Source organism: Mus caroli, unplaced genomic scaffold, assembly GCF_978045245.1.
Source record: "Mus caroli unplaced genomic scaffold, Mus_caroli_1 scaffold_1, whole genome shotgun sequence".
NCBI lineage: Eukaryota > Metazoa > Chordata > Mammalia > Rodentia > Muridae > Mus > Mus caroli.
Genome location: NW_028227256.1, coordinates 183,141,856 through 183,169,564, shown reverse-complemented (window position 1 = coordinate 183,169,564; position 27,709 = coordinate 183,141,856). Strand labels below are relative to the sequence as shown.

The window sequence follows — 27,709 nt, the reverse complement described above, 5'->3', positions numbered from 1 at the left end:
GGGAAGGAATGGCAATTATGAGCAGCACAGACCTTTGCCTGAATGAAATACCCAAAGATTTGTGAACATCACATTTAAAGAAGACTCTTGTGTTGCTGTGACAAGTGACAGAGGGAAAGATTTCAAGAAGGTTAGGGGTGGGGCTGCCAGGAGGGATGGTGGACAAAGCAGCTCACCTTACGGCAACCAGACAGCAGAAACAGAACCTGTGCCACTTGGCTTTCTCTGTCCCCTTTCATTCCATCCAGGCTCCAGCATAGGGGATGGTGCCGCCTACACTTACAGCTCAGCTCATCCTTCCTGGGAACCCTGTTTCCTGATGTAGGTAGGGCTTCTCAGTCTACTGAAGGTGACAATCAAGCTGATTGTACATTCTCTCAGGGGAAGGAATAAAGGCAATTACCCAGTTTTCCAATTATAGATTTTAATAACAAGAGAATAAATTAATCCTCACAGTATTTATAATTTTCAAATACTTTTGAAAAAATCTGATATATAATATGAAAAGATAGGACTATGTATTTTAGAGAAACTTTCCCCATAAATCAACATAAATAATATCATTATATGCATTCTTACTTGGAATCAGAAATTTAAAAAATTACTGGGAAAAAACAAAACAACTGAAATTCTGGAGTAACTTAAGACTCTGTGCCCTGAAGAAATCTGGTTTATCAGCAGGAATGTTGACTGCACAAATGACCTGGACAGTCATTTGAAACTAACCCTTTTTCATTTCTTCACTTAAAAATAGTAACATTTGAGCCAGGTGTGGTGGGGCAAGCCTTTAATCCCTGCACTAAGGAGGCAGAGGCAGGGGAATCTCTGAGTGCAAGGCCAACTTTGTCTACAGAGTGAGTTCCAGGACAGCTGGGGCTACACAGAGAAACCCTGTCTCAAAAAAACAAAAATAAAACAAAACCTGCAAACAAACAAAATGCCCAAACAACAAGAGGAAAAAAAAAAAAAAAAAACCCCAAAACAACTGGTCCTGTTAGCTAATTAGTAAAACTAAATTCCTTTTTTGTTTTCCTTCTCTGTGTTTAGGCTGTGTCTTGCTATGTAATGGAGGCTAGGCTCAAGCAATCCTCTGATTCAACCACTGGAGTAGCTATGACTACTGTAAGTGCCATCACACCTGGCTAATTTTTTTTTAGGCAGGAGAAATGACAATCGTATTATATACTTAAGTCTTAAGCGTGTTAGATGATGTGAAGAAAATTCCTTAATTCCATCTTCTATCCCTAACTACTAATAAATCACTGATCAATGATAAATGCAGGCGGAGCTCCAATTGTTCAATTAGTTAGTCAGTTCTAAGATGTGTTCCTTTGAACCAAGGCCTCTGGGTAAGTGAGTGAGACCCCTTTACGGAATGAGCGCACTTTTGACCGACTCTGGAACATGGCTTGCGTAGTACTCGTAGTTCCGCAGTGCAGCCAGGACTCCGGCAGAGTTCATGTGTTTCACCTCCTTGTTGTACTGCAGGGCATTCCCATGGATGTCTGTCAACTTCCCTGCAGAAGAACATCACACCGTCAGTGGACAGCTGGATCAGGATGTTTCGAGGGTGCTTCTTTGGGGGACAGGATGGAGAGAACTAAACCCCAGGGCTCACACTAAGCACAGGTTTTACTACTGAACTATGTCAGCCTTCTTTTTTTGTTTTTATTTCTGAGAAAAAGTCGAAGTTGTGCAGGCTTGACTTAAGATCTCACTGTACGCTCATTCTAACGCCCTGGCTGACTTGGAACTTACTAGGGAGGTTACTCCTGAACTTGCAGTGATCTTGCTTGTACCTCAGGAATTCTAGATCACAGGCCTATTCCACCCCAATATCCTCATGATTTCCCCAGTCTCTGGAAGTAGAGATTGAAGCCAGTTCCTGTGGTACACCAAATGTGAGCCCTACCACTGAGCCCGGTGCTCTCAAGTCTGTATGTCTTTCTTATTTTATTTTAAATTAATTTATTACTAGTGATGGTGGTACAGGCCTTTAACCCCAGCACATGGAAGGCAGAGGCAGGAGGAACTCTGAGTTTGAGGCCTGGCTGGTCTACAGAGTGAGTTCCAGGACAGCCAGGGCTACACAGAGAAACCCTGTCTTAAAAAAACAAAATAAGCCAACCAACCAACCAACCAACCCCCCCAAACAAACAAACAAACAAACAAAATAGATTTCTTTCTTAGAGTTAGAGTTAGGAAAAAATGAAGATTTATTTTATGTATTTAGGGTTTTCCCTGCACATGTGTATTGTGGAACACATGAGTGCCAAGGGCCCTTAGAAGTCAGATGAGAGCACCAGATCCACTGGGACTGGAGTTACAGATGGCTGTGAGCCACTATGTGGATGCTAGGGTCTCAACCTGAGTCCTCTGTAAGAACAGTTACTCTCTTAACTACTGAGCCATCTCTCCAGCCACACAGTTAAATTTCTTGGTATCAACTTCTCTTATTATAAAGGTGTACTTTCCAGAACGTTTTCTGTATATCTGTTGTCTGTCTGTCTGTCCTAATCAGGGTTACTACTGTTTATGACAAAAAAAGAAAACCAAGTGCAAGTTGGGGAGGGAAGGGTTTGTCTGGCTTATTTATCCTCAACCACAGTTCACTGAAAAAAGACAAGGTGGGAACTCAAACAGAGCAGAAATCTCTGGAGGCAGGAGCTGATACAGAGGCAATGGAGGATGCTGCTTGTTAGCTTGCTCAGCCTCCTTATAGAACCCAGGACCACCAGCAAGGGTGGAGCTACCCACCATGGGCCCTCTCCCATCACTAATTAAGAAAATGCCCTACAGGCTTGCTTATAGCCCAACCTTATGGAGGCATTTTCTCCACTGAGATTCCCTTCTCTCAGATGACTTCAGCTTGTGTGACGATAACACAGACCTTGGGCCTCACCCATGCTGGCCAGGAGCTGACCTCTGAGCTGTTACCCGAGCCCATCATCTGTTTTCTAATTTTTAAAGTTGTCTTTTTAAAATCAATCTCTCTCTATCTCTCTCTATCCCTCCTTTTCTCCCCTGTGCCAGCAAAAGTTAGACGAGGGCATCTCAAAGCTAGCGTTACAGGTTACTGTAAATTACTAGACAGGAGACAGCTGGGAACTGAATTCATGTTCTTTGGAAAGTGCTCTGAATTTCTGAGCCTGGATTTCACAATGAGCTCCAGGGCAGCCAGGCACAAAGTGAAACCTTGTCTTAATAAAACAAACAACAAAATAAGAATTAAAATAACCTGGCTGGTGAGATGGCTCAGTAGTTAAGAGCACTGACTGCTCTTCCAGAAGTCCTGAGTTCAAATCCCAGCAACCACATGGCTCACAACCACCCTCAGATCTGAAGACAGCTACAGTGTACTTACACATAATAAACAAAATCTTTTTAAAAAATTAAAATAACCGTGTGAATATGAAAATCCGCTCTTCCCAAACAATATAAACTAAAGGAAATTATGTTAGTTGAAAATGACGTTCGTGGGCTATTCTCTCAGAGCATGTGGGCTTGATTCTCAATAACCACATGGGCTTACAACTGTCGGTGACTCAAGTTCTAGGTGATCTAACACCCTCTTCTAGCCAAGAGCACCAGGCAGGCATGTGGTACACATATATGTGCATGTGTGTCTACATGTACAGATATACATGCAGAGAAAACACCCATCCACATAAAATGACAAAAAAAACAGTGCGGAAACAGTGCCTGAGTAAAAACAAAAGCCACCTTCTCCAAGATCACATGGACTGACCTCCCACAGCATGCAAGATAACTTCCGGGGCACAAGTGTCCCACTTCTTACACCCAGGACTTGCAAACACATAAGCAGAAGCTTTGCCTTCGATCAGCTGGATAATCTGTAAGGTAAAAATATCAGTTACCCCACCATGTGACGGCTGAGCGGCCCGAAAGAAAAACTGCTCGTGCCTATTAAAGACATTTCATCAATCCCTGTTAGACTTAGATCAAAGCCCTGAACAGGTTAAATGATACCAGTAATACAAAGAAATAAAACAAGTGCATAATAGTACACGGTATCTACAGGGGAGGAAACACAATCAAGTAAGCCACAATCCATAGCCCAAGTGAGATCAAGCTTTCTCACTCACGTGGGCTTTCTTAAGGACACAAATACTCGCTATTGGACAAGTGCTTCTTTTACATTTCTAAAAGCCACTGACCAATGTGTAGTGATAGAGAAATGTTCAACAGCAGCACAGTGGGCAAGTCCGACGAGCCCCTGCAGGGGCTTTGGACCCTGATCCACTGCTCCTCCCATCTCACTTATGAGTCATTACTACTGACTGCTATTATTTGGTTTCTTTGAGACAGAGGCTCCTGTAGCCCATGCTGGGTCTCAAACTTGATTTCTAGCCGAGGATGACCTAGAGTTCCTGTTTCTCCTGTCCCCATCTCCCCAGCGTTAGGGCTGCAGGCACGCAGCACCACACTTGGCTGCTTTTTGCATCTAACTGCCTACTGGTATCTGTGAAGAGCTGGACCATTTTGGAGGAGGCTATACTAGTACTCTGGGAAGATGACAAGTCTCAACTGTCCACTTAGGGAGGTAATAGGAGAGGTACTGGGCCAGGGTGGTGGGGTGTACAGAAGGAAGGAGACTCAGTATCTGGCCGGTACAATTATGGAAATGGAGGTGTCACTCAAGCAGCACGTGGAGTGCCAGTGGAAGAAGGGTGACAGCTCCATCTGGTCGAGATGAGTGTGAAGGGCTGAGTGGTATCCCCAGGATGACATCATGACACCAGGGTACAATGAGAGAAGGAGATCAAGGGTGTAGTAGGTTGAACTGTGTTCCATTTCATGATACTCTGAGCAGGCTGGAAGCCTGGCTGAAGAATGGGGGAGGAGCAGAAAAGGCAGAGGCAGGCCCATGCTCAGAGTCTATAGAAGGACGGTCTACAGAGAATCCAGGAGGGCTCTCGGCCACTCAGCTCCTTGGCAAGCAACGTGCTGTTCTCTCATCTAAACGAGACTGAGCCTTAAACTCTTTCTTTTTCTTTTTTATGTTGGGTTCCAACCCAGTGTCTTGTCCGTACTAAATTCGTGTTGTACAACTGAGACATAACTTCAGCCCCTTCCTTACATTTCTGTAATCTTGAATGAGATGCCGGTAGCAAACTCTGTAATATGTAGCCTCTTTCCCACTTTTACTTTACTTCCTCTGTGTGTGTGCTGGAGCTTAAACTCAGGGACTCAAACCTGCCACAATGCTTTGTTTGCAGCTCTTTTTGTAGCTCTTCTTTGAGACAGTGACACTAAGTTGCCCAGGCAGGCTCGAACCTTTGGTCCTCCTGCTTTGGCTTCCTGAGGAGCTGCGGTGACAGGCCTGTGCCACCAGGCTCAGTGTACTTCACCTTTTTATAAGCTCGGCATTTCATTCAATGACAGCATACTTCAGAGCCAATGGCACTTCTTCTCTGTACCTTGTTTCCTGCTCCTCCCACTCGCAGCACGGTGTCGGGGTTCATGGCCGAAATGCAGTCCGTGACCAGCTTGTTGCTATGGGATCTGGTGGTTGTGATAATGTGCTTCCCGGCAGGGGCTTCCTTCAGCTGAAACCCAAAAGCACCCAAACCCAGAACTCCCCAGATGGTCCTGCCCAGCACCGCGTCGGGTCCTGCCTGTGTGAAATGACAACAAGGCTCAGTCACTGGGGAAAGCTGTCAGCCACAAAGAACAGTCAGCCAGCTAGACTTAGCTGAAGTTACCAAGTTGAAATATAGGACTTATTTTTTAGTTTCAATCGTTAAAAATACACAACTGTATAAAATATAAGGGCAGTAGATAGACAAAATAATTTGTCCTGACAATACTCTGATTTTCCTCATTACTACTTTGGTTAACAGTTTTAAAGAACTCCTCAGGAAAGTGACCTTCATAATTCAGTTGCTGTTTGTTTTGGAGTTACCCACTGATCTGTCTGTTGAACTGAACATGGCCACTTTTAAAAATACCAATGTTCCAGGAAATGGAACTATGTACTGATCCCTACTTTCATTATTCAAGGAACACTAGGACCTGTGTTACCTAAGGAAGGCTGCACTTTGCTGAAGGCCTTGGTCAGTGGTGATGGGGCTAAGGCTTTAATGATAACTGCTCTCATAGAACGACACTGACAATACAATCTTAGAACCTGTGTTCTCCACTATGCAGCTCAAAGACCTTTCAACCACATCGCTAAATAAATATTTCATTTAGAAAACATAGTCTACTGTTTTGTAAAATTGATGCTAACACAACAAACTCAACCCAGAATCATCTTGGCCTGGGTGGTGCACAGTGAGGACAGGCTTGGGGCTCACCTGACATGAATGTGTTAGAACCACACTAAGTTCTAAGTTCTTTATGCATGCATTAGTTCATCTGATCCTCAAAGCAACCCAGAAGTAGATGCCATTATCCCTAACAATGAGACTTAGAGTCAGTTAATAAACTGACTGAGGAGCCTAGGAAGCCCCTGTCAACATCCAGCTCATCTGTTCCGTTTTATTTCTGGAGTCATGGTCTCACTATGCAGCCATGGCTGACCTAGAACCAACAGAGTCCAACACTCATACACATAAATTAAAGACCAGTCTTAGGCCTCTAATTTATGTGTATGACTACATGTACTTTTGTGCACCATATGTGCCGCAAACTCAAGTTCTAGATGGCTGTGAGCAGCCATGTGGGTGCTGGTAACTCAACCTGAGTCCTTTGCAAGAACAGCAAGTGCTCCCAACTGCTGAGCCATCTCTGCAGCTCTGTAAAGCTCTTCTGCTTTTGACCTGCATTGTTTGAGAGATGAGGGTCTCACTACATTGCCCTGGATGGCCTTGAAATGATTCTCCTGCCTCCACCTCCCAAGTAGGTAGGACCACAGGTTAGTGCCACTGTGCTGATCAAAACAGACACAGGGCACCCAGAGCCAACTTGTCCAAATGTTTTCAAAGTCCTTTGTCCTAGGGAAGTGCACTGATGCTTGCAGGGTGAAGCAGGTTTATGCTACAGGCTGTGTGCCCTGGGAAACAGAGTCTGGGGCAGGAGGATGGCTGGCAAGGAATGCATATGGGATCAGCACCTACAGAAGGCAACAGTGTGGGCAGAGGGGACATGGGCTGCAGTGAGCTAGGTGACAGCTCCTGCTGTGACCATGAGGACACCAGAGCTCAGGTAGGTAGCTCTCTGTGTGGGCCCAAGTCAGAAGGAAATGCCAGGCTTTTATACATCTGCACTTCTAGTTATGGGAAGCAGACTGGAATGGGAAGGCTCCTCATGGGGAGGCAATGTCTGAGAAGGCTGACTACTGACTGTGCCTCCTGCACTGGGGCGACAGAGGAACCCAAACCAACGATTCGCTGCTCGGCATGCCAGTGTGCTTCCTCTCTTCCCTCCAGACTATACAGTAAACCTGGAGTCTGGAAAGTTCCCACGCGCTGCATGGTAGTTCTAGACACTCGTGAGGCTTTAATCAACATGTAGGAGGTAGAAGCAGGAGAATTCTGAGATGAAGCCAGTCTGGGCAGGCAGTACTCGACCGTGCTGAGCCACACTCCCAGCCTTCTTTTACATTTACTTTGTGATGGTCTCACTTAGTTGATGGCTGGTCTTGAGCTCATTCTGTTGCCCAGGACTCCCCTGAACTTACAATGCTCTGGCCCCACTAGTATCCTTTTCTTTAATATGTACAGCTATGTGGTGAGTATTACAGGAGCTGACACATGCCAATCACAGCGAGTGCCTGATAAACTACAGCTATGCTGATGACTATGCATCACCAGCCTTAGAAACCAGCAGCAGCCAGCGTTCCCCTTCTACTTGTTGCAACACACGATAAGGAACACAGAGGGCAAAGAGGGTGAGCAAATACTGAGAGAAGGAAGAAGATGCCCAGAGCAGAAGGAAATGAGCTGGCTCCCAGGACAGCCCGGGTGCCGCAGCGCCTGCCTCTTCCTTCCCTGGACCTGGCGCCCACGCTAGCTGGGCCTCACCTGGGCTTCATTCCCGTGCTCTCTGAGCTTCTCCTTTTCATTGTTCTGTGGAAAACGAATACAGATTTTCTAGTCTCGGACATAAGGGATGAAAACATTAACAATTCCTAAGTACTTACGTCTCTAGTATAGATGGAAGGGACCATGCATACCTTTCCCTATGAATTAAATACACTTCGTTTAAGGACTGTTAAAATTACAAACCTGCACCCAAGTGTACTATTGTGCAGACAGCAGAGAACACTATAAGGATTAACACTTGAGCACTTCAGTCTGACTCGCCTAACAATGCAAAGCCACTCTGGGAAACCCCAGGAGATAAATCAAACTCCTAACCATATAAGCAGCAGCTAACTAAATAAAGTTAGTTACACCTAAACGACTATGAATCAGATATTCAGAAGTGATAGCCCCCACTCTGTTTAGTTTTCCAAAGTTCATCAACTTCCACACTAATATGAAAACTCTAAATATTTTATTCAATGATTTCTTTAAAATTCAATAATATATTTTTGCTCTGAAAGTTTACTCTTCTCTTGTTTCTAAGGGAGACAGTGTCTCTGAAGCACAGCAGAAAGTCAAAGCAGGCTGGAAGAAACAGGAAGAAGAAGAGGCGACAAGCCCCGCTGGCTGGCTGGCTGGCTGACTGGCCGGCGGCTTCAGGCACTGCGTGCTCTTACTTGGGAGGCAACATGGCTGGCTAGCGGCTCCTCCTTGCTGATGTGGTTTGCTTCTTCAAATGTGCGTCAAGAACTACCTGTAACCCCGGTGACCATGCTAATCAAGAACCAAATGGGTAATTTCAGAACTACTGCAATTGAATTATAAATATGTAACAGTTCAGTACACACAGTCTATTTGCCCCCATCTATATTCCTGGCCCCAATACCTTCAGAAAGCTCTAGCTTACATAGGTGAACAGCAGCCTGGGAATCAGCCTGTCCCCACGTGGCTGCTTGTGCAAACGGGCGAGATGACAATTGGACTGGATGGCGTTGGCCTCATCAGACCCTATAGTTATGTAGCTAACACTCGTGTGGTTGGCAGCAGTACCTGGTAGTTGTAATACGGCTGGTTGATGATGCCTGCGATGGCCTTTCCTTCATAAGCAATCCCAATGAGAACTGTCACATTGTCAAGAAGACCTATGAAGGGCACAAGTCAGTCACTCTCCCAGGTTCTTGTTTACCACCAGTACATCAAACAACAGCTGGTAGTCTCCCTCCCCCTCCCCCTCCTCCTCCATGTCATCATCATTATGATCATGATCATTGCATTTGGTTTTTTCAGGCAGTTTCCCTGTGTAGCCCTGGTTGTCTTGTAACTTGCTCTGTAAACCAGGCTGACCTCAAACTCAGAGATCCATCTGCCTCTGCCTCCCTAGTGTAGAGATGAAAGGTGTGTGCACCCCACCTCACTGCTAGTCATTTTTGCAGTCAGGGTAAGGGATTTGCAATGATTTACCCATGGACAACTCTACTTGAGGCAAATGCACCAGCTCTAAGAAAACTGTACAGGGACAGAAGTGGGGATTATGGCCACTAAACTGAAGAGATAACCACAACCACACTCCCCTTAGTAGTTTGCAGACCCATTAAAGCCACAGTGCCAAAGCCATTACTAGACTCCTCTTGCTCCTTCTGTCCCATCCAGTGCGCTCTGACCTGCAGGACCAGACTACTAACTGCCTAGTTCTTCCCCAGACTTACTTTCCAGCCTTGGGACGAGAGAGCAGCACATGGCACTGGATCACCCAGTAGTGATCTGTAGCACGTGACAGTGGTGATCTGTAGTGTGTGACAGTGGTGATCTGTGACACTAGTGATCTGTGACATGCGGGATTCCCCTACCCCAAGCCAGTGGTTAATCAAAGCTCTAGGGTGGACTTCCTGCTTCCCAAAGGGCTTTAGAGATGTTTTCAGCACACACAGAGTACATGCACCTCTCTCTCTCTCTCACACACACACACACACACACACACACACACAGAGTACATGCACCTCTCTCTCTCTCTCACACACACACACATACACACACACACACACACAGAGTACATGCACCTCTCTCTCTCTCTCACACACACACACACACAGAGTAGATATGTACACCCCCTAGATTACATACGCATGGGTTATACTCACAGACACACATGTGAACACACTGCCTCTCACACATCTTCACAGTACATATGCATGTTGCATACATGCACCCTCACAGTATATATTTACACACACACACACACACACACACACACACACACACACAGAGTCACTATCACTCTATCTCCTCCAGGGGCCAACAACATTCTCTCTGGCAGCTGTGAGAAAGCCCCTTCACAGTATATATGCATGTTGCACACATGCACCCTCACAGTATATATTTACACACACACACACACACACACACACACAGAGTCACTATCACTCTATCTCCTCCAGGGGCCAACAACATTCTCTCTGGCAGCTGTGAGAAAGCCCCTCGAAGCTGGACCCATTAGAAGCAGCGCTGTGGAGGTCTTTCTTTGTGGGGTCCTTCTGGCCTCACACTGCTCCTCTATCTCAGGCTGACCTGAAACTCACTGTGAAGGCCAGGCTGACCTCACAGTCTTCCTGCCTCAGCCTCACAAGTTCTCAATGCAGATCTTTATTTCAAAACTACAACTCTAGGCTTTTAAAACTCGAAGTCTAAGCCAGGCAGTGGTGGTGCACACCTTTAATTCCAGCACTCGGGAGGCAGAGGCAGGCAGATTTCTGAGTTCGAGGTCAGTCTGGTCTACAAAGTGAGTTCTAGGACAACCAGGGCTACACAGAGAAACCCTGTCTTGAAAAATAAAAACAAACAAACAAACAAACAAATAAAACCCAAAGTCCAGCTCTGAGACTGGGTTCTTCTGAATAACTTCTTGCCTTGCCTAGAAAAGGTCTTGCTCTAACCCAGGCTGACCCAAGACTTGCCATGTATAGCACTCAAGATGGCCTGAAACTCAAAGCAGTGCCTCTGCCCCAGTGTGCTGAGATTACAGGTGTGAGCTCTCACACAACTCCTCCTGACTTTTACACCTCTGGATTTAATTCGATGCCTTCTGGTTTTCTTACCCGTGACAACCTCAGGTGAGGGGATGCTATGGGACCAGGGGTGGCGGAGCATTTCTTTAGCCCAGTCAGACATGTCAGCACAATCCCTCAGGAAAGGAAGTATACAACGGTGATTCCCCAGGAGGGGCCTCAGCTCTGGAGCTGGTAGAGTATGTGAGGTGCTACCTGGGGATGAGCTCTTCTAGTGTATGACAACAGACAGAGCACAACAGCAACTTTTCATCTGACCCAGGAACGCACCGTGTGTGTCACAGCCTGAGTGTAGGACGTGTGGAGGAGAGACACTTACCTTCAGTGTATTCCTTGGTGCCATCTAAGGGGTCAACCCAAACCACAAGCTGCAAAATAAAAATAGGGAAAAAAAAAGGCAATGTCCATATTAAGTATGTAGCATTCAGAGAATTAGATAGACTAAAACTACCCCTTCGAAGCTGTTTGAACACATTATTATGGGTGGCTTAAGCCACCATCGTCAGCTTCGTAACTGTCAACAAAGCTTCACAGTCATGGAGTGAGTCCTTTAAAGTAAACAAAGCCTGACTTAGGAACCCTGGCAAGTTTACAGTTCTTAGCTGATAAATGTCCACTGTAAGCAGCAACTTGAACACTAAGCACAATGTCATGCTCTAGCTTTGCTCTAGATGGCGCTACAGGGAGAAGTTCCCACAAGGCGCTGAGAACAGCTTGGACAGTGTAAAGTCCTTACTCATTTACATAGAAATATGTTCCTGCGGATTTTTCTTTCTTTTTTCTTTTCTTTTTCTTTTTTTTTTTTTTTTTTTTTTTTGTGGTGTTTTTAAGACAGGATCTCTCTACATAGCCCTGACTGTCCTGGTACTCACTACACAGACCACGCTGGCCTTAAACTCACAGACCCACCTGCCTCTGCCTCTCAAGTGCTAGGACTATAGGTACATACCACCATGCCTGGCCTGTACACACTGACTAAGGACACAAGTCACAGTAACCTAGGAAAATGGCATGGCTTGTAAACTGGGTGCTGGACTAGAGAGAAATCCCTCTGGCTTAGGACTTAACACGAGCCAGAATTTCTTCCCATGCACTCTCAGCACAGTGGGTGGCTTCTGATGTCATGTCTTCTTATCCTTTTATCCTTCTTCCCACAGAACAGAATTTATCCCTCATAGTAATGTTTCTGTAAGTGCAATGTTGAGTGATTTAAAACCAGGATCCCTGGAGCTGGAGGAACAGGCAGTGTTAGCCACCCAGTGTGGTTGCTGAGAGTCGAACCTGGGTCCTCACCACCAGCTCTTAACTTCCAACCCACCGCTTCAGCCCAACTGACAAGATGTCTATGGTTTTCAGAAATGACCAGTCCCACTGCCCACATAATGCTTTCTTACCAAATCTACCTAAGAGTGAAGACTCTTATGAAACCTACTTTTAATAATGGTTTCAGAAGACAGGAGATCTGCAGAGGGCAGAGAGCTGAGGGTTGGTCACACATCCATGTATTCCCTGCTACTTCTGCTGGTTCTGGCAGACTCCATGACTGGCTGCTCCTATTTTGTCACCACAAACTTTCCATCTTATGGACAAACTGTATTTGCTTCCCAGTGGCAGCAGCCCCGGACTAAGAGAGCACAAAGCACGCAGATGGACCTTACGTCTTCCTCCTTGATAGCACTGTACTGCGATGGGCACGGCTGCTTCAGGATCTCCTCCCACTGCCCGTCTTCAATCAGCTCTTGATCCACTTCCCCAGGAGGCAGGTCCTAGAGCACAGGCAAGGTGACACTCCTACAGCTGTTGGTTCCCACAATGCATCGTGTGGATATCTAACAGGATACACAGCAACGGGATGCCTAGCCACTTCTGTTTGCCTCTAATATCTAGAGCTTTTATAGCAAACCGAGTATAAGACGAGCAGGAGCCGGAAGAGATGAAGTGAGCAGCTAGGATTGGCCCAGGAGCTTCCATCCTAGTTTGAAGTGTGAGCACCAGGAACGGCATCCTCACAGAAAGTCTCACAGTTGTGATGACAGCCTCACGGCTGGGTCCTAGCCACATGTAAACCCTGATTCAGGAACATCTAGAAGGAACCCAAAACCTTTTTCCTCATATCTGTTGACCTAAAATTGTAAATACATCCATTTTCTTAAATATTTCTGTTTCCCCAATTTCCTTTGGAATGCTGGGAGGCTGAGACAGTGGGAATGAACTTGGCATTGAGTTACACAAGGGGCCTGGGATCCAGCTCAGTGGTCAGCAATTGCCCAGCATACATGAGACTCTGGCATGATCTCCAGCACCAGAGGGGCAATGTGAGTGCAGAGAAGAGAGAAATAAAAACAATAACAAAAACAAAAACTTTTTTATAGAGCCCTGTGTACTGGTAATCCCAGCACTTGGTTGGGTGAAGCAGGAAGAATTCAAGGCCAGCCTGCGCTAAATAATGAGACCCTGACAAACAAACATCAACATTAAAACTAGAAGTGAGACAGGGCCATCGATTTGGTGTTTTAGTCTTAGCTAAAACAATAAAAACAAGATGGGAAAGGAATATAGGTAGGAAATAAAGAAGTCAGCATGTTCCTGTCTATAGAGAATATAATGCTGTACATGGGAGACCCTACAGTCTCCACTAGAAAGCTCCTAGAATTACTAACACTTTTGCAGTGTCAGGATACAAACATGGCATGCTTTTTTATACCAATGGCAAACAAGGTGAAGAAGAAATCAGAAAAACAATCCCATTTATAGCAGCCTTAATAAACAAAATACCTCAGAGGAAACCAAGCAAAGAAGTGAAGAACCTCTACAATGAAAACTTTAAAATCAGAGGAAATCCCAGGCCCAGTGGCATAAGCCTTAAACCCCAGCACTCAGGAGGCAGAGGCAGGCAGAACTCTGTGAGTTTGAGGCCAGCCTGGTCTACACACTGAGTTCCTGGTCAGCCAAGACTATATAGTGAGACCCTGTCTCAAAAACCTCTAAAGAAAGAAATCAAGGCAGAGACTAGTAGATGAACGGTCTCCCTGCTCATGGATCCGCAGAATGAGTGATGCAAAACACAAAAGGCCCAGGCAGCCAAAGAAATTCTGGGCCAAAATAACACTACAGAACCAGGGTAACAAAGGGCACGGTGCTGGCACAAAACCCGATGTGTACATCAGTGCAACAGAATGGAAACCCCGGACTAATGCCATACAATTACAGCCACCTGATTCTTGAAAAACACACCAAAAATACACGGAGGAAGAAGGAGCACCTCAAACTGGCGCTGGGAAGACTGGATGTCTACACGGAGAAGAGGGAAGCTCGAGCCTTCTCTGCTGACTTGAACAAGAATCAACCCCCGGAGCTGGAGAGTGGGCTAGGAGGTAAGAACAATGCTGCTCTCCCGAGGACCCAGGCTTGCTCTCCAGCACCCACAGGCAGCTCACAACCATCCTAACTCCAGTTCCAGGGCATCCGATGCCCTCTTCTGGCCACAGAAGAGGTAACTGGCTCACATGTGGAGCAGAGATATCCAGGAAAGCAAAACATCCACCCACATACACAGATCAAACACAGGTACACACACAATCACAAATAAATATTAATAACTTTAAAAATCTGCATGCCTCTAATCCCAGCACCTGGGAGGTAAAAGTAGATGGATCTATGTCAGCTTTGAGGTAACTCTGGTCTACATAGCCAGGGATACATAGAGAAAGACCCTATGTCAACAAATAACAGCAAGAACTGAACAGAGAATTCTCAAAAGTAATAGGATTGAAAAATAAACATTTTAAAAAGTATTTGATATCATCAGCACAAAAGGAAGTACAAATTAGAGCTGCTCTGAGATTTCATCTTGTCTTGTCAGAATGGCAATCTGTAAGAAACCGAAAGACAGTCAGTGCTGGTGAGGGTGGAAAAGAGGAACTCCTTCATTGCTGGTGGGAAACCAGTGCAGCCATATGGAAACTGGTGTGGAGATTCCTTACAACACTAAGAACAGCATCCGTAGCCCAGCTATTCCTGCACATGGCCAGGTATTCCAGTACATGGAATATTGCTGTCTTCCACAGGCCCAGAGGCCTGACATCTCACTGTTGGAAACTAACTTATCTGTTGATTTTCAATTTACTCACAGTAACTAGGATGCATTTTTTTTAAGTTGGAAGGGAGATAGCTAGAAACTGCTCCCCTGTGAAATTATCCTTCCTGATAAGTTGGTCACGGAGGTCCCACTGGCCCCTAAGACAATATAGGCACTTGTCATTTTTCTTGGTTGCCCACTAGCATTAGATGCTAAGACCTTACTGCTAATGACACCACACACTTTGGTTGCAAGAGACAAAGAAGTCAGACCTGGACACATTTTCTCTGCAAGCTGCTGGGGAAGAAAGTACTGCCCATCTGTGCACCTGACAAACTACAGCACCATCTGTCAGGCAAGCTGTGCTCACTGGTACAACAACAGTGTTGGCACTGTTAGGGGATAACTACCTGCTCCTGATAGAATGTGAGGTCTACTCCAGCATGGGAATCCACGCTGAGTACGTTAAAGACACTCCGTGTCTGGAGACCCACTCAGTGTATAAAAAGGGAGGCCATTCGTCCTCTCAGGGAGTGAAATTCTACAGCTTTACTAAAGCCACACAGCGTCCAACAGCCTTCTACATATACATGTTTATTCACATAGCGAATTACCACTCAGCCTTAGTCAGAGAAGATTCTCTTTCTAGAGAACTACAATGAAGGGAGAGATATATGAAGGCCTAATAAGACAAACTTACAGCTGATTGCTCAGCTCTAAATAAGACATTTATACCATCCCCTCTAAGGTTTACCAGGCTTTGTAGGAGAGGGGCAGAAAGATGGTAAGAGCTGAAAAACAGGGAGAAGGGCTGCAAAATATCATTACTGGGGTGAGAGCCAGTGCAAGCATGAACTCTCAACAACCACAGATGACTGCGCTGGGTCTGAGAAAGAATGAGTCCGCCAACAGTTAAGCAGAGGTGGAGGAGAGATGCAGACCAGCACTCTCTCTCTCCTTCACTGCAGAACCATTTCCTACAGACTGATTCAGGGAAAGGGGAAGCCATTGCTTTCAGCTGTGCACCACTGATGACCAATGAATGGTCCCAAAGAAATGGTCACATGGATGATCCTGAATCAACTAAGTGGGAAGGGAAATAAAGCAAATGGCATGAATTTGGGAATGGGATGGGGGGGGGGCGAGGAAGAAGGGGAGGGGAGGAGAATCCAAAGTATGAGGGTAATCAGAATGTATTATATGTATGCACTAAATTGTCAACGAACTAACTTAATAAAAACCAAAACCAAAACATAGTCTATTGTTTCAGTTGTAAGTACACAAGTCCAATCCGAAATGACGGACAAGCAGACAAGCAAACCAAGCCCAGTCATCTTAGAGTTCCAGAACCTTGCCGACTCTGCTGATGCAGGGGCTCCAACCCAGGACCTCACATATGTGAGCCACATGGTCTTAGGACTGAGATGTCTCCCACCTTAGAGCCTCACAAACAGTAGGCAACTTTCTACCACTGAGTCCATCGTATGGTATTACAATGGTGACCATAGCTCCCATCACTAGAAATGGAGACTTAGCCTGTAAGTGGACCAAAATATCATAAAGTCAGATTTTTTTCCCTAAGCAAAATGATCGCTTTGTGTTGGAACGTTAGTGCCAACGCTAAGACTAACCGTAACATACGGCTCAATGGCAGGTAGGGTATGAATCCAAGTGGCACGCGCCTCTCACCTCTTCCCCTATGATTGTCAGCTTCGGGAACTTCCGGGCCAGGGAAGAGCATATGCTCATCTGTACCAAGCGGTCTGCTTTGGTCTGCAGGTCGGTGGCCGAGGTCTGTAACCAAGAATGCAAATCTCCATATTAGTACAAATCGGGATAATCAGTCTTCCGACTCCCAAGTATAAGGTAGACATGACCCCAAGGAATCAACTAGTGATGGCCCTTGCTGCTTCTCAGAGAATTAACAGCAGTTAAGACTGAGGAGTGACGCCGGGCGTGGTGGCCCACTCCTTTAATCCCAGCACTCGGGAGGCAGAGGCAGGCGGATTTCTGAGTTCCAGGCCAGCATGGTCTACAAAGTGAGTTCCAGGACAGCCAGGGCTACACAGAGAAACCCTGTCTCGAAAAAAACCAAAAAAACAAAACAAAACAAAAGACTGAGAAGTGAGGCTGGATGGCACTGCATGACTCTAAAATCAGGACATGGAAGGACAGCCACGAATCTGAGATCAGCTTGTACTACCATGTGAAACTGTATACCAATAAACAATCATAGTTTAAAAACAGCGTGTGTGTGTGCGCTGATAGAGATCACACACGCACCTGACACACACCAAGAAGGCACTACCACTGAACTGCATTCCCAGCTCCACAACAGTTCAAGTTTGCAAAGGTGCTTTTAAATTATTTGGAATATTTTCTTCTCTAATTGAGAAACTCTTTCATAAGGTTCTAGATACCAACCTGCTTTACATGGGCTAAAAGTCGGGAAACCCCAGTGTGGTGCCACATGCTTTTTACAACCCCATACTGGGAAAGCAGAAGAAGCAAGCTCACCAGAAGTCCTAGGCCAGCCTGGTCTACAGTGAGTCCCAGGCCAGCCAATGCAGCATGACAAAACTCTGTCTCAAAGAAAGAGATTTTATACCGTTTCAAAGCGAAGCTAAAACTCTATTATCAGTGTATGAAGAGAACCCTCTAGCTTCCTCTCAACCATCCTTGTATCTCAGACATCCTGAAGATGAGTCTCCAATGACTTAGAAAGAACCCCTACTGCTGAGGGCCGTGCAAGAGGAACAGCACAGCAAAGCAGCTTTAGAACTCGTGGGATTCTAACTTATGGAATTAGTCCAGCCGGGATGGGTGTGCCTTGGAGAGGTAGAGCCCCCAGGACAGAGCTGAGGACTTCACATCCCGAGGACTTCATGCTGCCACGATCTCTCTGCTTGCTGTCTTCTCAGTCTTCATGTCCTTCCTGATCTACTGTTGTGTGAAGCTAAGGGGCCCCAAGCCCCTTACTGGGAAACATCATTGGCACTCACAACAGAGTGCTTCATCGTTTTCAAGCATTGCTGCTGGAGCAGACTAATGGCTCGATCACCATCCTTGGAAAGAAGATAGAAATGCAGACAGTAAGCAATGGCCACCACCCTCAGAAAGCATTTGGAGAAGTAGACTGTTAGTAGAGTGAGGTTAAGATGTTTTTGCCAGTGGCTCTGATATAGAAAATCTTAGAAAACAATTTCAAGTTTAGAAAGGTGCACTCTTACTAGTTGAACGAGGCTTTTTGTTTGTTTGGTTAGAGAACAAGAACAATAGCGGCCTGACTGACGCTAACTGACATGACCCTCTTGCTAAACCTTATATCCATTTTTGCCCTCAGCTTCCTGATATAATTTAATAAAAAAACTGATAATGAGTAGATATTAATGCAGCCTAAGGATTTAAAGAAGAAATGAGTGATTGTTTTTATATAAAAGTTTAGCTTTGTGATTCTTTTAAGATTTATGTAAGATTACTTTTTAAGATGAATAATAAAATAACTGATCCTTTCTTTGTATCTGCAAATTGCAGCCTGCCAATAAAAAGAAACTGGCTGAGAAAACTACCTTGCTTGCTTATACTTCGTTAATCTATAACAAGTTACTTAGTTACAAATGTATGTAGGTTCTTGGGAATAAATTGTTTTTTTAAATCCATATTTCGTAGAGCATTTGGTCAGGTGAGGGTGCAGGGGAACAGGTTTATCTTATGCATCATTCACCAGAAGAAAAGACAGAATGTAAAGCACATCGTAAGTTTTATGCTGCTGGAGAGATTTTGCTGGGATATATAAGCTGTGGAGAAAAAATAAAGTTGTTAAGAGCTTCTCGCTGGAGCTTTGCTCCATCCACCAAACACGTATATGCTTGCATGCATGTATGCATATACGTAAAATTGGTTAGAGCTTTGCTCTGACAACCCAATGTGTGAACGTGTATGTATGTATGTGTGAAGCTGTTGGAGCTTGTCTTGCTTCATCTACCAAGTGTGCGTGCGTGTGTGTGTGTGTGTGTGTGTGTGTGTGTGTGTGTGTAATTCTTTCCTGTCTTTTGCCTTTTTTCCTACTCCCCAGCCCCCTAAGAGTCAAAGAGTCTCTCGCTGGTCCCAGGGCGTGACTGCCCCAGAAAATCAAGCTTTGCTCCCTGAGAGAAAAGTCCGTTGAGTGATCAATGGCTGACTCTACGCCCCATTCAGTTTACCCTGGGTACTGAAGTCGCTCTTTGACATCCTGATTTTGGGGGCTGGGGAAGTAAGAATGGAGGTGGGCTTGAAGCAGGGTGTCACATAGTTCAGGTTGGCCTTGAACTTGCTATATAGCCAAGGCTGGCCTTGAACTTATGAACCTCTTGCTTTCATCTCCCACATGCTGGGATGAAGTAAGAAATACTTATCTAGGCATGGATTTTCACAGACATGTCACATGTTCTAAGGTCGCATGGTTTTGTATGAAATAGATTAGGGTCTGCTCTGGAGGTAAACTTCAGTCAAAAGATCCAGTCATATATACAAAGATCTTGGATAAAGTCTGGAGTTATTTTCAAAACAGATAGCCAAACTAAGGATCTTGTGATCTCCATTACTCTAATTGTTAGTTGGTCTAGAATATGACAATCTTTACCCACTATGAAGAACAAACATCATGACTGCAGAAACAGATAGGATTTGTAGTACCTTCTGCACGATGCCCAGGTCTCCTTCAGCAATGACACACCTGACTATGGTTCCTGCCTTTTGAGCGATAGAATATGCTGAAGCTACCAGTCGCATCAACACGGTGTGGCTGGAGGCCATGATAAACCTTGAATGGAAAAAGGAAATGTTTTGTTACTTTAGAAACCAGCTACTAGTCCCATCAACTGAATTCAAGTTAACACATATTAACTGAATGCTTAGGGCTGCCTCAATGAACTGCACAGGTTCTTTAATAAATACACACTAAAACGACTTGGAAAAGGCATAGTTTCAGAATTTATTCTTAAACCCTGTCACATTCTTCCATAGTCAACAAAGCCTTTCAAAGCCTGGAGAAATGAACTCAGCAGGTGAAAAAGTCTTAAGTGTGAGGTGTGTATCACGCAACATGGAAGTCTTAGGAGCTAAAACTAAAAGATATCTGGCCTTGCTAAGCTGCTATTTTGAACACTAGGGCTGATAAGTGCACAAGAGGGGTGAGCCAGGGAATGGCCTCACTTTTGGTCCCGCATATGCAAGGTCCTGTGTGCAAACTGTTTAAAACAAACAAATGAAAACCAAACCAGCCAAGAAAAACCCCAACCGCATGTGATTGCCACTACGTAGCCCTGGCAGGCTGAGAGCTCCCTGTATAGACCAGGTGGCTTTGAATTCAGAGACCCAACTGCCTCTGCTTCCTGAGTGCTGGGCCTCTCCAATCTCTGTTTATGAGTCAGTCTCACTATTTAGCCCAGGCTGGCCTCCTGAGCACTGGTATGACAAGTATGTGTTACCATGCCTGGCTTCAACAGAAAATGTAAAGGATGCTCTGAAGGGTCCAGTGGGGCTGCTGAGGTCTTTTTATTTTTTTTTATTTTATTTTTTTTTAGATTCATTTATTTATTATATGTAAGTACACTGTAGCTGTCTTCAGACACTCTAGAAGAGGGAGTCAGATCTTGTTACAGATGGTTGTGAGCCACCATGTGGTTGCTGGGATTTGAACTCGGAACCTTTGGAAGAGCAGTCGGGTGCTCTTACCCACTGAGCCATCTCACCAGCCCCGCTGCTGAGGTCTTAGCCAACATCCCTCTCCCTACCTCTCTCCCCTGCCCCTTCCCCCTCTTCTCTTCGAGTTTTCAAGACAGGGTTCCTCTGTGTAGCCCTGGCTGTCCTGGAACTCACTCTGTAGACCAGGCTGGCCTCAAACTCAGAGATTTGCCTGCTCCTGCCTCAAGAGTGCTGGGATTAAAGTCATGTGCCACCACCGCCTGGCTCATAAATCTTTTTTTAAAAAGGGAGAGAAACAATGTAACTGAAACTAATGTGTAGGACTGAAAACCATCTTGTGACCAATAGCTAGCTGTTCAGAATTAAGATGAAAATAAAATGGGTATCTAGGGTATTTTCTTATACTGTAATCAAGCTACACTGATTTTCTTTACATACTTGGTATTGCAGGTAGAATCAAGTAAGTTGTGATCATTACTAAGGAACACCATAAATAAAATCCAGAAGTAATAATTAAAAAATACATGTATTTCTTTGGCCTTACCCCAACTTTTCTATCTGTGAACAGCCATATATCTAATGAACTTTGTACTGATAAAGTAGTTCTGGGTTACTAACCCCACCCAGCAGCTTTTTTTTGGGTGGGGGGGGGGCAGGAGGAATGCTGGGAAATCACACCAGAGGCCTTCCCAATCAAGTTCTTTCTCACTAAGCTTCATTCAGTGAATGCCTAACTGCTGAGAGTTTAACTTGTGGGAGTGGAGACAGAGAAGTAATTCTCTGGCTCTAGCTTCCCATACATATCATTCACCCTTGAGCCTATTCAGCAATCATCTGAGCCTTGTCGGGCAGGCTTCAGGCAAGATTAATCCACTTCCTCTTAAGCTTGCCAGATATATGCAGTGTTTTCTTCTAACCGAAAATTTCCAGGTTGTCTGCTCACTACTTTCCTTAATAAATGCACTATGTTTATGAACTACAATTTAAACAGAACATCAGTCTGTAAGACATAAGAATAGAAATATTACTACCCCCAACCCCTGGCTCTAATAGTTTTCTTACCATAGTTTTAAAAGAAATATATATATATAATTTTGATTCTTGGTATAAAGAAAAAGAAAAAATGACATAAAACATATAAAAGAGATTCTTACTAGCCTTTCTACTTCTGTCCCAGTCCTCCCCAGGAACCCAAGTGGGAATTACCTTTTGATGTGACAGGTGGCTTAAGAACAAGAAACTAAGCCAGGCAGTGGTGGCACACACCTTTAGTCCCAGCACTCAGGAGGCAGAGGCAGGTGGATTTCTGAGTTTGAGGCCAGCCTGGTCTACAGAGTGAGTTCCAGGACAGCCAGGGCTACACAGAGAAACCCTGTCTTGAAAAACAAACAAACAAACAAACAAACAAGACCAAGGCACTGAGTTAACTCCCTTACAGCAGTTCACGTAAGACACGTCCTCCACCTGTCTGTGTTCCCTCTGTGAGTCTTCCCTGAAGCACTACTGCTTCATGACCTTTCAAAGCTTAGACATTAAAGACACAGACTCCGGAGTCAGCCCTCAGTCCACACCCTGCCATACACTAGCTGTAGACTTTCAGGAGAGCCACTTCTTCAACTCTCATCCATGAACTTATAAATTGGAAAAACCACATATTTGTACAGGGTTGCTGCGATTACTAACTAAGTACTGCACGGGAGTTACTGGCTACAGATAAAAGCATCCAACACTGGCTAAGCAGATTTTAATGTTTCCTTTGTTCTGACTATTCAGTATGAATACACGGGAGTGTTAAAAACAAAAGGAGAGGGGCTGGAGAGATGGCTCAAGGGTTAAGATGTTCTTTACAGGAGACTAGAGGTCATATCCCAGAACCCACATGGGGCTGCTCACAAATACTCGAACCTCCAGCTCCAAGGGACCAGATGTCCTCTTCTGACCTCCATGGGCTACTGCACTCATGAGTACATATCTAAATACAGACACAGAGATTTGCCTGCTCCTGCCTCCAGGGTCCTGGGATTAAAGTCATGTGCCACCACTGCCTGGCTCATAAATCGATTTAAAAGGAAGAGAAACAATTTAACTGAAACTAATGTGCAGTACTGAAAATCATCTTGTGACCAATAGCTAGACGTCCAGAATTAAGACTCAGGCACATTGCCACATACAGACACACGGACACATACATACACAGAATCTAAAACATATAACTTAAAATAATTTTTTAAAAGGCTACTGTGCCGGGCAGTAGTGGTACACGCCTTTAATCCCAGCACTGGGGAGGCAGAGGCAGGCAGATTTCTGAGTTCCAGGCCAGCCAGGGCTACACAGAGAAATCCTGTCTCAAAAAACCAAAAAAAAAAAAAAAAAAAAAGGCTACTGTATCTTTTGCATGTAACTATCTCCCACGGCCTCATGGGTCTGAATAAATACTTGCTCACCAAGTGCTGGTGCTGTTTTAGGACACTGGGGTAGAACCCTTAGGAGGCTGGGCCTAGTTAGAGGAAGTGGACAGCTGGACAGTGGGCCTTAAGGTTTCTTTATGGTCCAGCACTGACACCTGCCCATTTCTCTGCATTCTGTTCAGGCTTTCTGCTTCCAGATCCACCAAGGTGTAAAAAGTCACATGCAAGCTTCTACCACCAAGAATGGAGTCCCAGACACCGTGTCTTTCCCACCATGATGGCCTGTATGCCAGTAAACCATGAGCCAAAATAATTAACACCCTCACCCTGAGGGTTGTTTACTCCTTGGTGAGGAAAGCAACTGACACAAAGGCTGTTCCCACCCTAGGAGGGACACAGTGACTGATGGGAAAGAGGCTATTCCAGACCCTAGGAGGGACACAGAGCCTGATGGGAAAGAGGCTATTCCAGACCCTAGGAGGGACACAGTGACTGATGGGAAAGAGGCTATTCCAGACCCTAGGAGGGACACAGAGCCTGATGGGAAAGAGGCTATTCCCACCCTAGGAGGGACACAGTGACTGATGGGAAAGAGGCTATTCCAGACCCTAGGAGGGACACAGAGCCTGATGGGAAAGAGGCTATTCCAGACCCTAGGAGGGACACAGAGCCTGATGGGAAAGAGGCTATTCCAGACCCTAGGAGGGACACAGTGACTGATGGGAAAGAGGCTATTCCAGACCCTAGGAGGGACACAGAGCCTGATGGGAAAGAGGCTATTCCCACCCTAGGAGGGACACAGTGACTGATGGGAAAGAGGCTATTCCAGACCCTAGGAGGGACACAGAGCCTGATGGGAAAGAGGCTATTCCCACCCTAGGAGGGACACAGTGACTGATGGGAAAGAGGCTATTCCAGACCCTAGGAGGGACACAGAGCCTGATGGGAAAGAGCGTCTTCTGCATTGTATTCTAGGTTTGCGCTGTAAGAGGAAATATGAAAAATACCAAATAAAAAGGCAATTAACTTAATTTACATGCTCCCGAGAAATCTTTATAATACCTGCCAACCACTCTCAAGGAGAGAAAATAGCACAAGTCTAAAATGGTGATGTGTGCCTGTGATCTGACTATACAGGAGGCTGCGGAGGACTGCAAAGGGCTGAGAACAGCCTGGGCCAGAAGCCAAGAGCAGGCCAGCCAGGTGCACACAGTAAGACCCTGTGTCAAAATAAAAAATAAAAACAAGCAAGCAAACAAAAACAAAGAATAGCAGCAAAGCTCAAATGACCAGAATTTCTCACAGTAGAAGGAGGAAGAGGAAGAAGAGGGGTGAGGAGAAGGAGGAGACCGCCACCAGCAGCAGCAGCAGCACCACCACCACCTGTTTTTGTCCTTTATCTTTAATTCATATAAGGATGGTGAGCATGCAGATTAGGATTCAGAAGTGTCCAGCATGTTCCCAGTAAAAGCATTAAAATAATTTATCTTTGGAACCTGGATCAGTAGTGCTGAAGGTCAAGGCATTAGGAAAGATAGAAATGATCACGATGGTGCAAATTCTGAACAATTAATAGAGATCCCCTTATTACCAGCTATTAAAACGCAATCATCAGCTAATCAGCTGGGAGTGGTGACCTTGCTTCTGGTCCCTGCACTTGGGAAGCTGAGTCGGGAGGATTGGGAATAACACACCAACCTTAGTTACACAGTAAGTTCCAGGCCAGCTTTGCTACCCAGTGTGGTACTTTCTCCAAACACTCATGCATGTACACATATATCCTCAATTCCCAAAACTCATACAAATATGGTGAATATATATATGTGTGTGTATATGTATATACATACATACATACATACATACATACATACATGGAGATAGAACAACCCTGGACCTCATGCATGCTAGGCAAACACTACCAACTTAACAATATCTCTCAGTAAAATTCCAGAAATGAATCCAAACATACTACTAAGGGTGGTATTTTAAATCCAAGAAAGAAGCAGATGAATGTATGACACTGCCTAGCCCTTGGGAGGAGACATAGGAAGATCCTGGATTTGAGGTGGGCTACACAGCAAGATCCTGTCTCAAAAGAAAAAAAGGAGAGAGGAAAAAGAAAAGAAAGAAAAAGGAGGAAAGCCACTCACACACAAATGGCAACTGGTAGAGCTTCAAAAACAGTTGGATCTTTCTTACATTCTTATTAAAATATGTTCCAGGTAAAATGGTTCCGCTGGTAAAGGTGCTTGCCGCTAAGCCTGAGAACTTGAATTCAAATACAGTGAAAGGAGAGAACTGACTCCTGCAAGCAGCCCTCCATCCTCCACCCAAACACCTGAGGCACCTGTACACACACACACACACACACACACACACACACACACGCACAGCCAATGTTGGGTTTTGTTGTTGTTTAATGTTCCAGGAAGTCTTGGCTGGAAGCACATGTACCTTGGATTTGAAGCCAGTCTAACAGTTTTCTCTCTCAGTCTAGTAGATTTAAATTAAGGTAGAAACTACGAGAAGTATAGGGATGGCTTTATAAACTTGAAAATGGCCATTAAAACATAAAACTAAGTGTATTAACACGTTTACACAGAAATGAAAACTTCTACATGTCCAAAATGCTACAAGCAAAGCCAGTTCATACCATATAACAGGAGAGGAAAGTCCTGTATCACCCAGTAACAACTGGGCTGTTTTGTTTGGGGCAAGAACAGTCGACAAGCCATTCCCAGAAAGAGAAAGGTGCTTATCACTAAATACACGAAATGCTCAGTCTACTGAATTTAAACGAAATGCAAACCTCCAGCCTGAGAAGTGATTAAGGTTGCCACACGGAATCGTTGGCCCAGTCTGCAAAGATCGAGGAAACGTGTTCCTACTGGAGCCCTCCAACAAAAGCAAAATGTATACATGGGTTCGACGCAGCTATTCAGTTCCTGGTCAAATAAATCACAGCAGCCTACTAATGCAAAGAAATGACAACTGAAAGGATCTTTGCTATTCTGAAGTTTCTAAATTCGGATGCAAAAGTCAAGTTTAACTCTGTAGTTTATTCGACCATGAAAGAGAAGGTCCAGATAGACAACCACATGTGGCCACTCAAGCTTCTAGAAGGTCTGAACGACAAGCAGTGTAGCAGTGTAGTGTTTGGGATTACAACCCCTGGCACTCCTCTAATCTGTGCCAGGGGTGGGCAGTTACCTGAACAACAAGAAACCAGGGCCGCCTGAGGCTCTGCGTTGCAGCGGGAGAAACTTACACTCAGCCTGGTGTCCCCTAAGCGCTGTCCGGCCTGGTGGCTCGCTGTCCGGGAACCGACTGCCTCCAAATCCACTGGACCAATGCTGAGAGAAGGACAGCGGCTGCGCGTGCGCGAGGTCGGCGCAGGCGCACACAGCTCCCCGCGCGCTCCCGACTGTCGGGGGAACCCGTTTCTGAGCGTCCTGCGCAGGTTTACGCCACTTGTCGTCAGAGCCCGAGTTCCCAGGCTGTTCCTGGGTGCTGGTTTCTGGCATCTTGGCTTCACTGCCAGTTTTTGCTTGTTTTCTTCCCTAACTTAGCTGCGAGTGCACAGGTGCCACCACACTGGCTTGCCTTTGGTTTTTAGTGAGTTGCCTTTATGGGATTCTTTTGATAAAAGCAACACTTTTTTTTTTTCCTTAAAAAATTCTCATGCCGTTATTTTATGAAGATAATAATAAAAAGATTTTGTTTTTATATGTCTTCTGCGACTCTCAAACCTTAGTTAATAGAAGCAAACCATAACTTATTTGTTCATATATATTTGTTCATATACATTCATACACTCATATAAACACACACACGGTCTCATTCAGGCAGGTCTCGAATTCTTGGCAGTCCTACCTCAGCTTTTCCTGTACACACTCCTATTCTCACCAGCGAGAAATGTCCACACACACCACTTACATATCGCTAGGATTGGGAAAGACTTATTTTTTTTTTAAATTTATTTATTTTATGTATATGAGTACACTGCGGCTATCTTCAGACAGACCAGAAGAGGGCATCTGATTCCATTACATATGGTTGTGAGCCACCATGTGGTTGCTGGGAATTGAACTCAGGATCTCTGGAAGAGGAGTCAGTGCTCTTAACAGCTGAGCCACCTCTCCAGCCCTGGGAAAGACTTCTTTAGTTTATTTCATTTGCTCTGTATTTAGACATACCTTGCAGGTGTGGTAAAAATGTCTACAACACACACCCTCTAAAGCCGTACACTGGATGCTGGTGGGATGGCTCAGCAGGCAGTTTGGAGCACATGTTCTTCCAGAGCACTGGGGTTTGGTTCCCAGCACGGGCTCACAACTATCCAAGCCTCTAGTTCCATGGTGCTCCACAGCCTCTCTAGTTCCATGGTGCTCCACAGCCTCTCTAGTTCCATGGTGCTCCACAGCCTCTCTAGTTCCATGGTGCGCCACAGCCTCTCTCTCTAGTTCCATGGTGCTCCACAGCCTC

General features: G+C 45.2%; 1 protein-coding gene across 2 annotated transcripts; it reads right to left on the bottom strand.

Moving 5' to 3' along the window:
* Nucleotides 1-392: 392 nt before the first annotated feature.
* Bpnt1 (3'(2'), 5'-bisphosphate nucleotidase 1) lies at nucleotides 393-26,616 on the bottom strand. Of its 2 annotated transcripts, XM_021162654.3 has the most exons (10): nucleotides 26,493-26,616; nucleotides 19,806-19,932; nucleotides 16,821-16,925; nucleotides 12,712-12,819; nucleotides 11,373-11,421; nucleotides 9,042-9,133; nucleotides 7,989-8,033; nucleotides 5,442-5,639; nucleotides 3,749-3,854; nucleotides 393-1,517 (listed from the first exon to the last, which is right to left on the bottom strand). In XM_021162654.3, exons 2-10 carry the CDS (start codon nucleotides 19,923-19,925, stop codon nucleotides 1,369-1,371), a joined length of 972 nt encoding a protein of 323 aa, XP_021018313.1. In that variant the 5' UTR covers nucleotides 19,926-19,932; nucleotides 26,493-26,616; the 3' UTR covers nucleotides 393-1,368. The 2 variants fall into 2 exon arrangements, with proteins under 2 accessions (XP_021018313.1, XP_021018320.1); XM_021162661.3 differs by lacking the exon at nucleotides 7,989-8,033 and having other exon boundaries at nucleotides 395-1,517.
* Between the last annotated feature and the right edge of the window lie 1,093 nt (nucleotides 26,617-27,709).

What these genes read in the sequence shown, in the direction of transcription:
- Bpnt1 (XM_021162654.3), bottom strand. Translation starts at nt 19,925, where the DNA reads ATGGCCTCCAGCCACACCGTGTTGATGCGACTGGTAGCTTCAGCATAT. An exon ending in AGCCGTATTACAACTACCAG is followed by an intron (nt 8,034 to 9,041) that starts GTACTGCTGCCA and finishes CGTTTTCCACAG; the next exon opens with AACAATGAAAAGGAGAAGCT. An exon ending in TGGGAGGAGCAGGAAACAAG is followed by an intron (nt 3,855 to 5,441) that starts GTACAGAGAAGA and finishes TTTACCTTACAG; the next exon opens with ATTATCCAGCTGATCGAAGG.